Genomic DNA, 14,219 nt, shown 5'->3' with positions numbered 1-14,219 from the left:
ATGGCCACAAGAAGGTCTCCTGGGAGCCTACTCTTCTCCAAACTGAACAACCCTATCAATAAACTAAGAGTTTCTTCACCTGTCACTGACCCAGGAGTTCATTGATGGTTCTGCATAAAGAGAAGCTGCAGCACTACAAATGGCAGCACAGAGCAAGGAGCCAAATGTAACACTGTGCCCTGGCCCTAATCTGGTTTCCTCTAGCTGTTAGATGAAGATCCAGAAGTGCTGAGCTTGACATGCACACAGCTACCTCAGATCAAGACCCAGAAGTCTTGTATGACCTTCTCCACTAGTCTAGGTTACTCTGCCTACAATCCTGCTGATTCCTAAACTAACCACACTTGCTGCGCACCATGAGTGCATCCTAGGGGGCATGCAGGCAGCCATTTAAATGCAGGGCACCAGAGTTTCACAGGGGTGTGAAGCCTGTACCACTCTTGTGTATGAATTGTCAGTGACTCAGTCCCAGCTAGCTGATGTTCCACAGAAACCCAGCTCGTCTTTAACCCCAGCACCCCACCAGGATGTCGGGCTACACAGATTTTCAGGCTTGATCACCATCTCTTCCACCACCACCCCCATTCAAACAGAAGCATGCATTACAAGGTGATGAGCCAGCCTCCTAAAACAACCTGGGAGGAAGCAGCCAGACTTCCTCAATGACAATCAGAACTCAAAAACATTCTGAGACATAGCCGAAGAGCAGCAGTGAAGAGAGAGAAAAACAACAACAAACCCCAAAGCTTCCCAGCTACCAGTCAGGGCAGTTGACCTGAAACACAAATCTAGCTCCATGAATGCAAAACAAGGCACCTTCCCAGTGCTGCTTTGCTCATCTCAGATGAAATACCATGAGAAACAGAATCACAGAGTGGCAGGGATTGGAAGGGACATCGAAAGATCACCCAATCCACCCCGCCCCTGCCAGAGCAGGGTGACCCAGGGCAGGTCACACAGGAAGGCATCCAGGCAGGTTTTGAGTATCTCCAGAGAAGGAGACTCCACAACCCAGCTGGGCAGCCTGTTCCTCAGTGTTCCATCACCCTCACAGTGAAAACATTTTTCCTCACTGAAGTATTCTGTTGGAAACTCCTAGAGTTCACTTATGCCCCTCAGCAGATTGTCCAAGCTGCCAGTTTCCCACAGCTCTCCACTTTGGAATTGCTTATGGCAAGGACATGTCCCACCCCACTTCAGAGGTACACACCACAGAACTTTCCATGTGCATGTGGACGAGCAGGAAGTGGCAAAGCAATAAAGCCACCACATTTCTAACCCATTTAAAAGATGCAGGCTGTCTTGTAAGGCTTTTTGGAAGCCCAGCAGGCAGCTGTGTGCTGGGCTGCATCCCAAGCAGGGAGAGCAGCAGCAGCACAGGGAGGGGATTCTGTCCCTCTGCTCTGCTGAGATCCCACCTGCAGCACTGCCTCCAGTTCTGGTGTCCCCAGCATAAAAGGGACATGGGACTGATGAAGGGGGCCAAGGGCAGGCCATGAAGACAATCAGAGGGCTGGAGAACCTCCTCTGTGTGGACAGGCTGAGAGAGGTGGGGCTGTTCAGCTTGGAGAAGAGAAGGCTCTGGGAAGACCTTGGAGCAGCCTTCCAGTACCTGAAGGGGGCTACACAAAAGACAGGAAGGGACTTTTTCCAAGGGCTTGTAGCTATAGGGTGAGAGGGAATGGATTGAAGCTTGGGGAGGGCAGATTTAGACTGGAGAGTAGGAAGAAATTCTTTCCAGTGAGGGTGGGGAGACACTGGAACAGGTTTTCCAGGGAGGCTGTGGATGCTTCCTCCCTGGAGATGTTCAAAGCCAGGTTGGATGAAGTCTTGAGCAGCCTGTTCTGGTGGAGGATGCCCCTGCCCGTGTCAGAGGGCTGGAACTGGATGATCTTTAAGGTCCCTAAACCATTCTATGAATTCATCATCATTTCACTATTCAGGAACTAGGTCTGGCCAGGGTCCTAGGAGCTAAATTTAGACCTCATCATTGTGGGGAAAAAACCCCATAAAATTAGTTTGTTCTGAAATGAATTCGAGGAGCCACTGAAACCAGCTCTTAATGACCTGCTCAGAAGGAGGTGGATTACAAACTACCTAGAACAAATCCCTCCTTTCCTTTCTTCTCTGGCTGGACTATAAAGTGCCAAACTGCCCCATCAAACAGCCTGGCTTCCAAGCTTTCTAACCCTCCCTCCCACAGTCAGATGGGGTTGATTTTGGTGTGCTCATAACCTCTTCCCTGCAAGTTTATACCCAAACTACAAGTGCTGGTAAAACAACATCGTCATCTTCTCTGTGTGCTGAACACGCATCACAACAGACTGTAAACCCAACAGGTGTCATGTGAAATGAGTCAGCCCTTACCAGGGTTACACAAGCCCACCTGCTGCAAACCCAAAAGCAGCTTGACAGCATTGGGTAGACCTTGGCTAAATGATCCTGAAAGGAAAATCCCCCCTGCAGGTTGTCTCTCAACAACCTGAACTGCTTCTCCCTTTCCAAGCAACCACACAGTAAAGATCAGCAAGGCTGGGTGAGGAAATGGCCAGAATCATAAGATCATAGAGTACCAGGTTGGAAGGGATCTCAAGGATCATCTGCTCCAACCTTTCCAATCCCACCCTGCTTCCCATGCCTCTGGCCTGCCTCTGCCAGGGATGCCTGAGAGCCCAGGACTGGTGTGGGAAGACCCATGGCACTGGGAGACTCTCCTGCTGCTGGAACTGAGACATCCAGCCCAGGACACAGCCACCCTCCCCCAGACCTGCTCTGCTCTCGCAGTGCTGCTTGGAAACACAGCTCAGAGCCAGAGTAACCACAGAGGGAGTGGGATGCAGGGGCAAGGAGAGGGTCCCCCCTCTACAAGCTGCTTACAGGGTCTGCAGCTCCTGCACTACCCTCAGCTCACAGCTTCCCTCCTGCCCCTCTGGCCTCCATCAGCTCCAGCAGAGATGCTCTCAATGCATCTGCCAAGCATGGGAATGACAGAGCAGAATGCTGAAGAACCTGTCGACAAGCTGAGGTTTTCTTTCTGCTCCTGCCATTATCATTGTGATTAAAACAGAAGCCACAGAGAGTTCCTCCACACTCTAAAAGGGAAGATTTTTGTTATCCTGGCCTATGTGGCAGAAAAATATTTCTTTTTCTTTCACTGTGATGACAGGAGACTAATTTTGAACCATCTCCCCAACCCACAGCAGGTGGGTTTCATATTCAGATACTCCTTTTGCTTTAAACTGGAAGCTGAATTTGTGTGTGCTCCCATTTAAGGTTGTCAGCTTCCAGCTACAAGTTCATCACCTGAGTTTTCTAACTCTTTCTACTACGCTGCTAGTGGCTAAAGGCAGCTGTATTTACTGCAGGTGCTCCTTTTCACAGCATCACAGTATCACCAAGGCTGGAAGAGACCTCAAAGATCATCAAGTCCAACCTGTCACCACAGACCTCATGACTAGACCATGGCACCGAGTGCCAGGTCCAATCCCCTCTTGAACACCTCCAGGGACGGTTACTCCACCACCTCCCTGGGCAGCACATTCCCATGGCAAACGACTCTCTCAGTGAAGAGCTTTTTTCTCACCTCCAGCCTAAACTTCCCCTGGCACAGCTTGAGACTGTGTCCTCTTGTTCTGGTGCTGGTTGCTTGAGAGAAGACACCAACCCCCTCCTGGCTACAACCTCCCTTCAGGTAGTTGTAGAGAGCAATGAGGTCTCCCCTGAGCCTCCTCTTCTCCAGGCTAAACAATCCCAGCACCCTCAGCCTCTCCTCACAGGGCTGTGCTCAAGGCCTCTCCCCAGCCTCATTGCCCTTCTCTGGACACATTCAAGTGTCTCAATGTCCTTCCTAAACTGAGGGGCCCAGAACTGGACACAGGACTTAAGGTGTGGCCTAACCAGTGCAGAGTCCAGGGGCACAATGACTTCCCTGCTCCTGCTGGCCACACTATTCCTGATGCAGGCCAGGATGCCATTGGCTTTCTTGGCCAGCTGGGCACACTGCTGGCTCATGTTTAGGTGGCTGTCAATCGGCACTCCCAGGTCCCTCTCTGTTTGGCAGCTCTCCAGCCACTCTGCCCCCAGCCTGTAGCTCTGCATGGGGTTGCTGTGGCCAAAGTGCAGCACCTGGCACTTGGATTTGTTGAATGCCATCCCGTTGGACTCTGCCCATCTGCCCAGTCGGTCGAGGTCCCTCTGCAGAGCCCTTCTGCCCATCCCTGCTCTCATGATATTTCTTTCCTAAAGGCTTGTGCTTAAGAGTCTAACAAATTGTTACAATCACTTTCTGTCCTTGGCAGCTTTGAAGTGACAGCAGAAGTACTTACTGGGTTGTTATTAGTTTTCCCTGCAAGGATGATTCTGGCTTTCACCTTGTTCATATTGAAGTTTTTCAGGTAAGCATCGTGAATCCTTTTGGCAAGTGATTTGAGATCTGCTGTTTCTGAATCCTCCACAGAACTTTCACCTGTGAGGATTTCTGCTTTCAGCTTGGCCTTCTCAGACCTGGGCATCCGTCCGAACCGGATTGCTGCGGGGAAGACAAACGGAAGCCAAGCGTCAGTTACAGGCACACAGTATCACACAGTATCACAGTAGAACTAAGGTTGGAAGAGACCCCAAGGATCATCAAGTCCAACCTGTCCCAACAGACCCCACGACTAGACCATGGCACCAAGTGCCACGTCCAATCTCCCCTTGAACACCTCCAGGGACGGTGACTCCACCACCTCCCTGGGCAGCACATTCCAATGGCGAACGACTCTCTCAGTGAAGAACTTTCTCCTCACCTCGAGTCTAAACCTCCCCTGGCACAGCTTGAGACTGTGTCCCCTTGTTCTGGTGCTGGTTGCCTGGGAGAAGAGACCAACCCCTTCCTGCCTACACCCACCTTTCAGGTAGTTGTAGAGGGCAATGAGGTCACCCCTGAGCCTCCTCTTCTCCAGGCTAAACAACCCCAGCTCCCTCAGCCTCTCCTCACAGGGCTGTGCTCAAGGCCTCTCACCAGCACCTTTCGCTCCTGCTGATCAGAGCGGTAGGATTCGTGGCTGGGGAAACTCGGCCAGGGGCAGTATCTTTGTGACAAATCCATGGGTGAAAAAGCCTCCTCCTATCCATCACAGTCAGTGAGGAATTCTGAAGACCATGCTAAACTGAAGGTCACCAGCGGTTTTGAAACACAGGGAGCTAGGACACGTGCCGCGGCCTTCTGCCTCAGCCAAGGAGCTGGGTTTTGTGTTCTCCTTGCTGCTTTCTGCAACTCCCAACACCAAACTAGGAGTCCACCTTGGGAGTACTCAAAAAGCCCCTGAGTAAACCCCTGTCAGAAGCATGGCAGAGAACACATGTGCCAGCTGGACAGCTGCCTCAGAGGGACCTCACAGGGAACACCGCAGTGGAGCTGGGCCCAGAGCCCATGGCTCGTTGAGAACCTCCTGGGGCATTCAGCTCTTCATGCACTGAATGTTCAGCTTAACATCCCTGCGAGAGTAAAACAGATCAGAGGCCTGGATTTGTGCTCAAGCCTGAAGTCAACAAAACCTGCCAGAGCCAGCAATTTGTGCTTCTTTTCCCAACAGATTAGCCCTTCAGGACTGGAGAGGATGAGAGTGGAGTTTTGAGTATCCAGTCTAGCTCTTGGGATATTCTTTAGAGAGAGAGATGCAAGTCTGAAACACCTCTGGGTGTCCCAGTCCTTGGGCAAGTGCATGTGCACATCCTCCTCAGTGTCAGTGTAAAATGAAACCAGCTCCATTTGTCAAGGGGCCTCATCCTCTAGTGGGGTGTGCAAGGTTTTGAGATGGAACCAGACTAGCTGGTTCCCCTCCTGCATTCCAGCAGCTAACCAGGGAGAGCACAGAGCCTCACTGCCTAGAACTGAGCAGTTCAAGCATGTGCAGAATGAGCTCTTCAACATGCCCAGGGGATTTTCTCCTGGCATAAGGAGGTGACTCTAGGTGTGATCTGAAATGCAGTTTTGGGCTTCAACAGAAGTCCACCGTGGATGGGCCTGTTTGGTGTCTGCCCATGAGTCTGCAGAGTATCTGCTATAAATTGAAGCAGTTTTAAGGTCATGGCTGTAAACCTAGTTCCAGCTTTTGTCTTGAGATGTACTGCCTGCAAGACAGCAGCCACATCCTTCCTCCACTGCCTCCCATGTGCCTGCTGCAGCTTCAGCTGCATTGTAGCTGCCCACAACATTTTAGCAGGATGGAACAGCTTCAAGCAAATGTTAACTCAGTCTCACAGTACATGAGAGGTTGGAAGGGACCTCCAGAGAGTACTGTGATCTCTGGAGGTCCCTTCCAACCTCTCATGATCATCAAGTCCAACCCCCCTGCCAGAGCAGGATCACCCAGGAACTCTGCCAGCTGCCACAGCTCCCTGCTCAGCTCGTGCCTCTGAGATGCTGGCTGCCTGCCTCTGCACAAAGGTTATTACCAGTCTGACAGATCTAGCTACCCTCTCCCAGTGGACCTCCTTCCCCAGAACCAGAAAGCCAGTTCTCCTAGTGTCTCTTGCTAGGACTCTAGACTATGATGTCACAGGCAGCTTCTCCAACCACATTCCCACCCCAGCTATCCTGACTGCATAGCTTCCCCAGGAAGGTCATCTCCTAACCTGTAGCTCTGCACCTACTCCCAAGCTGCACCTGCTCCCAAGTTTAGCCTTGACACTATCAGACTTAGCTAAGGAAAGCAACCTCCTGGCTTGTGGCCAAGCAGAATGCTGTCTCTCATGGCTTAGACCTCTTTACCAAAGTTGCTTAGCAAGCTGCCTCCTGCCCTGTGGGCTGAAGCTGGCCTGTAAGCTTGCCAGCCCTGCCTTAAATCATTAACACGGACACTAAGATAATGTTTCAGCTGCATATCCAAAGGCTCTGAATTGTTACCATTCCATTTAGCAACCAACCTACCAGATTCTTCCTCCATTGTCAGCCCATACCTTTGCCCTACCACCACGTGCCCTGAGCTATCTGCCCAAGAGCTGCTGCACTATGACCTGAAAAATACTGAAGTCTGGTTTCCTGCACATTTCTATCCCACATCACTCCCTCCCACAATCAGAGAGTTGTTCTCTTCCCACTCCTCAACACTGACCTTGATCAGCATTATTCCAGTACTGAAATTTGTTTCAGTGGCAGTAATGGCACCAAAGTTCTGGGTGAAGAAAGCAACTAAATCACAGAGAAGCTTAGTTTAGAAGGGACCTCAGAAATTATCTCCTCCAACCTCCCCACCATGCCCAGGGAGACTTCTCAACTAAACTCAGCTGCTCAAGGCCTCATCCAGCCTGGCCTTCAACACCCCCAGGCAGGAGGCAGCCACAGCCTCCCTGGGCAGCCTGTTGCTGACTCTCACCACCCTGGTACCGAAGAATTCTTCCTCAGCTCCAGTCTAACCCTGCTCTCCCTCAGCTTCAAACCATTCTCCCTTGTCCTGTCTCTAGACACCCTCAGGAGAAGTCCCTCTACTGCCTTACCATAGGATTCCTTCAGGTACTGGAAGGCAGCTCTAGAGTCCCCCTGCAATTTTTATGTGGACAGACACCCAGCACAGTTGTGTAAAGCTCCTAACAACCTAGCAGCTGTGTCTCAGTTCCACCAAGTACTCATTTGAGAACAACTTGGCCACAACAACCCCATGCAGTGCTACAGGCTGGGGTCAGAGTGGCTGGAGAGCAATCAAGCAGAAAGGGACCGGGGGGGGTACTGGTTGATAGTAGGCTGAACATGAGCCAGCAGTGTGCCCTGGTGGCCAAGAAGGCCAATGGCATCCTGGCCTGCATCAGGAACAGTGTGGCCAGCAGGAGCAGGGAGGTCATTCTGCCCCTGTACACTGCACTGCTTAGGCCACACCTTGAGTCCTGTGTCCAGTTCTGGGCCCCTCAGTTTAGGAAAGATGTTGAGTTGCTGGAAGGTGTCCAGAGAAGGGCAACGAGGCTGGGGAGAGGCCTTGAGCACAGCCCTGTGAGGAGAGGCTGAGGGAGCTGGGGTTGTTTAGCCTGGAGAAGAGGAGGCTTCATTGCTGTGTACAACTACCTTAAGGGAGGTTGTAGCCAGGTGGGGGTTGGTTTCTTCTCTAAAGCAACCAGCACCAGAACAAGAGGACACAGTCTCAAGCTGTGCCAGGGAAGTTTAGGCTGGATGTTAGGAAGAAAGAGAGATTGTCCATTAGAATGTGCTGCCCATGGAGGTGCTGGAGTCACCATCCCTGGAGGTATTTAGGAAGAGCCTGGATGAGACACTTGCTGCCATGGCTTAGTTGATTAGATGGTGTTGGGTGATAGGTGGGACTTGATGACCTCAAAGCTCTTTTCCCAACCTGGTTAATTCTATTCTGTTCTGTTCTGTTCTATTCTATTCTAACCTAACTCTAAGGTTGAACCCACGAAGAAATGCTATCCACATGCCTGCTTCCAGAAGCAGACTCTGGGTAGGAACAAACAAATGAAGGGCACTCTTACCTACCATTATGTGACATTCCCACTGAAAGGCACTTCTGGAAGCGGCAGTACTGGCACTTGTTCCTGTTTTTCTTCTGGATCTTGCAGCTGCGGTCACATTTGTCATAGACGAGCTTCAGACGGATTGTTCTTCGGAAAAAGCCCTAGGAGGAGGTGGGGAAAACAGCAACCAAATGTTACAGAATTGGGGGGGGGACTCTGCTGTTCAGTGATGGCACTAGCAAAACAGCACACACCACCACCTGTGCAAAGGGAGGAACCTCTGCAGTGGCTGGAGGCACGTTTAAAATGAGAAACGGCAAAGAAGGGAGAGGCTCTCGGACTCCTTTCGTGGGAGAGGATCAAGAGCCTGCCAGATTTGCTCTTATGGATTACAGAAAACACATCCTCTCTGTGTCCTCCATCAGAAATCACCTTCATCCTCCATCTGTGTAAGTCACACGAGCACACACACGGAACACATTTTAACTTCAGCCAGCAAACAGAGGAGGGAGGACAGCGCAGCGCGGTGCACAGAAAGAGCCAAGGACACCAAAAGGAGCGGTAGAGGAGAAGCTTGCAGCTCAACACATCTGACCAGGACATCTTGATAATCATGGCAAGTTTTGGATCAGCAGCAGCAGATTCAACTCAACCCATGAGAGCATTGCAGGGTAAGGTTAGTCTCCTAGTGTGAAATCACAGGATTAGCAAATCCAGGGACACTGCAGCAGCTTGCTTCACATGCCCTAACAGGGTCTCATTTGGACTGTGGGATAAAACTGAAGAGGAACTGGCTCTCCATCTCTAAGAGACAGTCTAGCATTATTCTGACACCGCCCGCCAACGGCCAAGCCCACTCAGGCCATCCCGACGTCGCCCGCCTGCGGCCGGGCCCATCCCGACGTCGCCCGCCTGCGGCCGGGCCCATCCCGACGTCGCCCGCCTGCGGCCGGGCCCATTAGAGGACACAGTCTCAGGCTGCACCAGGGGAGGTTTAGGTTGGATGTTAGGAAGTTCTATACAGAGAGAGTGATTGCCCATTGGAATGTGCTGCCCAGGGAGGTGGTGGAGTCACCATCATTGGAGGTGTTCAGGAGGAGACTTGATGGGGTGCTTGGTGCCATGGGTTAGTTGTTTAGGTGGTGTTGGATTGGTTGAGGGGTTGGACGCGATGATCTTGAAGGTCTCTTTCAACCTGGTTTATTCTATGTATTCTATTCTATGTATTCATTCCGACACCGGCCGCCCCCGGCCGGTCCCCCTCCGACACCGGCCGCCCCCGGCCGGTCCCCCTCCGACACCGCCCGCCCCCGGCCGGGCCCCCTCCGACACCGCCCGCCCCCGGCCGGGCCCCCTCCGACACCGCCCGCCCCCGGCCGGGCCCACTCCGACACCGGCTGCCCCCGGCCGGGCCCACTCCGACACCGCCCGCCCCCGGCCGGGCCCACTCCGACACCGGCCGCCCCCGGCCGAGCCCACTCGGACACCAGCCGCCCCCGGCCGAGCCCCCTCTGACATTATATTCCTATTGTCCTCCTCTGGCCATATTGACAATCAAACGATCATATGCTGACATAGTTGCAAGGAAGAAAAATGTAGACAGATAGAATTATTTCTCTCACTCTGTAATTAGGAAGCAAAGGGAAATCGAACCATTAGCAGGAAGACTGACCCTGGGGGTGATGGGTCGTGTCATCCCCCAAATGATGCATTAATGCTAATATTAATTCCCCCCAGAGACATGCACTAGCCCCAGAATCTACGGGAGATACGAGACTGAGTGAAACCAGGCAGAATGGAGCGGAGATGAGGCGTTTCAGAAGGGCAATGCAGTGAACGCGCATGCTTCTCGCAGCCATACTCCCAACACAAATAAAACACTAGTGGAGCAAGTAGGCTTTGACTATTGTTTTTTAGTCACAGTTTAGTGGTTTCAGTTGGTTATACATCCAGAAAAAGCAGAATTAGAATTGCTGGTTGTGAATAGCCCCTGGCTTGCTGAAGGCCTGGCTTTGAGTTGGGGGATCTGGATCGTTTCTCTCAGCAGAAAAACCAACACCAAAACCAAACCCAAGAGGAGATCACAAATGTCTTTGTTATTTAAAGCACTGTAATGGCTAGAATTGTGTCAATTACAACATGTCTCTTACAGATGCTTATCTTCATATAAGCCTGGAAATAAAGCAAGGTGATTTAGGTTCTTAAAAAGAAAAGTACCACTGTACCTTACAACCTTCACAAGCATGTACTCCATAATGGTAGCCTGAGGCTTTATCCCCACAAATTCTACATTCAATGTTTAATGCTCCACTGGGTGATTCATCTATGCTACCTGGAGCTGTGGCAAAATTAATGGATGAAGGACTGGATGCTGGTGAAAGGGTGTCTAAAAGAAAAAGGAACACTTCAGAAATACTATACTAGCCAGATGGATACCATTTCTCTACTCAACCCCCACAAAAATGAGCTTATGCCATAAAACCAAAACAAAGCAACAGAACAAAACATGCATTAATAGTCATCATGTGGCCCTAAGTGTCTGAAACATAATGAATGTTTCTATGAACACACACACACACACAACACACACCACACAACACCACGCACAGAGTGTACCCTCAGACAGCCAATGCCAACCAACAAAAAAGCCTTACCAAAGGAACTCCTGAACTGGAAGGGTGATGAGGGGTTTGAGGGTTTCATAACCCTCAAAGGGTGATGAGGGGTTTGAGGGTTTACCTGGGGGTGCTGATTGACAGCTGCCTAAACATGAGCCAGCAGTGTGCCCAGCTGGCCAAGAAGGCCAATGGCATCCTGGCCTGCATCAAGAATAGTGTGGCCAGCAGGAGCAGGGAAGTCATTGTGCCCCTGGACTCTGCACTGGTTAGGCCACACCTTGAGTCTTGTGTCCAGTTCTGGGCCCCTCAGCTTGAGAAGGACATTGAGACACTTGAAGGTGTCCAGAGAAGGGCAAGGAGGCTGGGGAGAGGCCTTGAGCACAGCCCTGTGAGGAGAGGCTGAGGGAGCTGGGGTTGTTTAGCCTGGAGAAGAGGAGGCTCAGGGGTGACCTCATTGCTCTCTACAACTACCTGAAGGGAGGTTGTAGCCAGGAAGGGGTTGGTCTCTTCTCTCAGGCAACCAGCACCAGAACAAGAGGACACAGTCTCAAGCTGTGCCAGAGGAAGTTTAGGCTGGAGGTGAGGAGAAAGTTCTTCCCTGAGAGAGTCTTTCACCATTGGAATGTGCTGCCCAGGCAGGTGGTGGAGTCACTGTCCCTGGAGATGTTCGAGAGGGGATTGGATGTGGCACTCTGTGCCATGGTTTAGTCATGAGGTCTTGGGAGATAGGATGGACTTGATGATCTTTGAGGTCTCTTCCAACCTTGGTGATACTGTGATAAATCAGCACTGCACACATTCAAACAAAACCAAGCTTTGGGGGATTTCCCCCTTGTGTCTTTCTGTGCTTCACTTTTTGTTTTCAAGACCTGAGCACCCAACTGAGATTTATTCTCCCCCCAGCCTCCAACTTAAAATAAGTCGACTACAAAGGGGCTTGGAGCACAAGCCCTATGAGGAAAGATTGAGGGAGCTGGGGTTGCTTAGCCTGGAGAGGAGGAGACTCAGGGGTGACCTTATTGCTCTCTACAACTACCTGAAGGGGGGTTGTAGTGAGGTGGAGGTTGGTCTCTTCTCCCAGGCAACCAGTACCAGAACAAGAGGACACAGTCTCAAGCTGCACCAGGGGAGGTTTAGGCTGGAGGTTAGGAGGAAGTTTTACACAGAGAGAGTGATTGCCCATTGGAATGGGCTGCCCGGGGAGGTGGTGGGGTCGCTGTCGCTGGGGGTGTTCAGGGCGAGGCTTGACAGGATGCTTGGTTGCATGGTTTAGTTGATTGGGTAGTGTTGGATGATAGGTTGGACATGATGATCTTGAAGGTCTCTTCCAACCTGGTTTATTCTATTCTATTCTATTCTAAATTTCTTTAAACCAAGGGTTTTTTCTTCATGATAGAAGTGTGCATGACAAATAACATCCATCCGAAAGGGAAGAGCAGCATTCAACACATACAGAACCATAGAATGGTCTGGGCTGGAAGGGACCTCCAAAGCTCATCCACTCTGACCTCCCTGCAGTCAGCAGGGACATCCCCAACTAGATCAGGCTGCCCAGGGCCTCCTCCAGCCTCACCTTGAATATCTCCAGGGAAGGAGCCTCAACCACCTCCCTGGGAAACCTGTGCCAGTCCTCCACCACCCTCATAGGAAAGAACTTGTTCCTAACATCCAATCTAAATCTGCTCTGCTCTAGTTTGAAGCCATTGGCCCTGGTCCTGTCCCTGCAGGCCTTTGCAAACAGTCTCTCTCCATCCTTCCTGTAGCTCCCTTCAGGTACTGGCAGGCTGCTCTTAAGTCTCCCTGGAGCCTTCTCTCCTCCAGGCTGAACACCCCCCAGCTCCCTCAGCCTGTCCCTGTAGCAGAGCTGCTCCAACCCCCTGATCATTCTTGTGGCCCTCTTCTGGACCCTCCCCATGAGGTCCGTGTCCTTCTCCTGTACTGAGGGCTCCAGACCAGCACACAGTACTCCAGGTGAGGTCTCACCTATCCACTGGTCAAGACAAACACTACAAAACAGAAAAAGAAATAAAACCAAACCATAATGAAAGAGAAACCCTCAAACCTGTGTCACAACAGCCATTCAACCTGTCTCTCATACATTCCAGAAGGTTACTATCACCTCATCTTGCCACTGCCTCCTTCACTCACCTCTTGTCCCATAGCACTGGGTTCACACTGAGTTACACTTAAGATGCACCTAAAGTTCCCTTGACTTTTGAAGAGCTACTTGTAGTTTTAAGTGCTAACCTAAACTGAGGCCTAAAAAGCAGTTGGCCAACTTATCTTTCTCAGGAATGTTCTTAAAGCATGCTCCTGCACATCACTGGAAAGGCCAAACATTAACAGGTATCCCAATTGTCTACTTCTAAGATAATTCAGCACTAGAAACCTTGTGCTGATATTCAGACCTGTGATTACAATGGGAAAAGCATTTCTGACTTGGATCCTGAAATAAACTCCCCAGACAAGCAATAGAATCACAGAGTTGTCAGGGTTGGAAGGGACCTCAAGGATCAGCCAGTTCCAACCCCTCTGCCATGGGCAGGGACACCTCACACTGCAGCAGGTTGCTCACAGCCACATCCAGCCTGGCTGCAAAAACCTCCAGGCATGAGGCTTCCACCACCTCCCTGGGCAACCTGTGCCAGTCTCTCACCACCCTTATGGGGAACAACTTCTTCCTAACATCCACTCTGAATCTCCCCATTTCTAGTTTTGCTCCATTCCCCTCACTCCTATCGCTCCCTGACACCCTCAAAAGTTCCTCCCCAGCTTTCTTCTAGTCTCTTTCAGAGACTGGAAGGCCACAAGAAGGTCTCCTGGGAGCCTTCTCCAGGTTGAACAGCCCCAACTCTCTCTGTCTGTCTCCGTAGCAGAGCAGCTCCAGCCCTCTGCTCATCCTCGTGGCCATTCTCCGGACACCTTCCAGCACTTCCAGATCCTTCCTGTAAGAGGGGCTCCAGAACTGGACACAGTGCTCCAAGGTGAGGTCTCAGCAGAGAGGAGCAGAGGGGAGGAGAATCACCTCCCTGGCCCTGCTGGCCACACTTCTCTTGCTGCAGCCCAGGACACAACTGGCTTACCAATTGACTGCTACATTAGCATGCTACAAACCTAGCACAATCCAACTGTAATGCTTTCAATTCATATTTCCAC

At 51.3% G+C, this 14,219-nt stretch overlaps 1 protein-coding gene across 1 annotated transcript in view; it reads right to left on the bottom strand.

Moving 5' to 3' along the window:
• The window catches only part of PPARA (peroxisome proliferator activated receptor alpha), a 48,702-nt gene that overhangs the window by 2,313 nt on the left and 32,170 nt on the right, over positions 1-14,219 (bottom strand). The window contains exons 4-6 of the mRNA XM_054173761.1: positions 10,671-10,831; positions 8,468-8,606; positions 4,326-4,528 (exon numbers count right to left, since the gene is read on the bottom strand). Of these exons, the coding sequence (XP_054029736.1) occupies positions 4,326-4,528; positions 8,468-8,606; positions 10,671-10,831 (503 nt within the window). The remainder of the gene's footprint in view (positions 1-4,325; positions 4,529-8,467; positions 8,607-10,670; positions 10,832-14,219) is intronic.

The sequence above is a fragment of the Dryobates pubescens genome, chromosome 27 (genome assembly GCF_014839835.1).
Source record: "Dryobates pubescens isolate bDryPub1 chromosome 27, bDryPub1.pri, whole genome shotgun sequence".
NCBI classification, from domain to species: domain Eukaryota; kingdom Metazoa; phylum Chordata; class Aves; order Piciformes; family Picidae; genus Dryobates; species Dryobates pubescens.
Note: the sequence above shows the minus strand (reverse complement) of the source record. Positions and strands in the feature narration are given on the sequence as shown.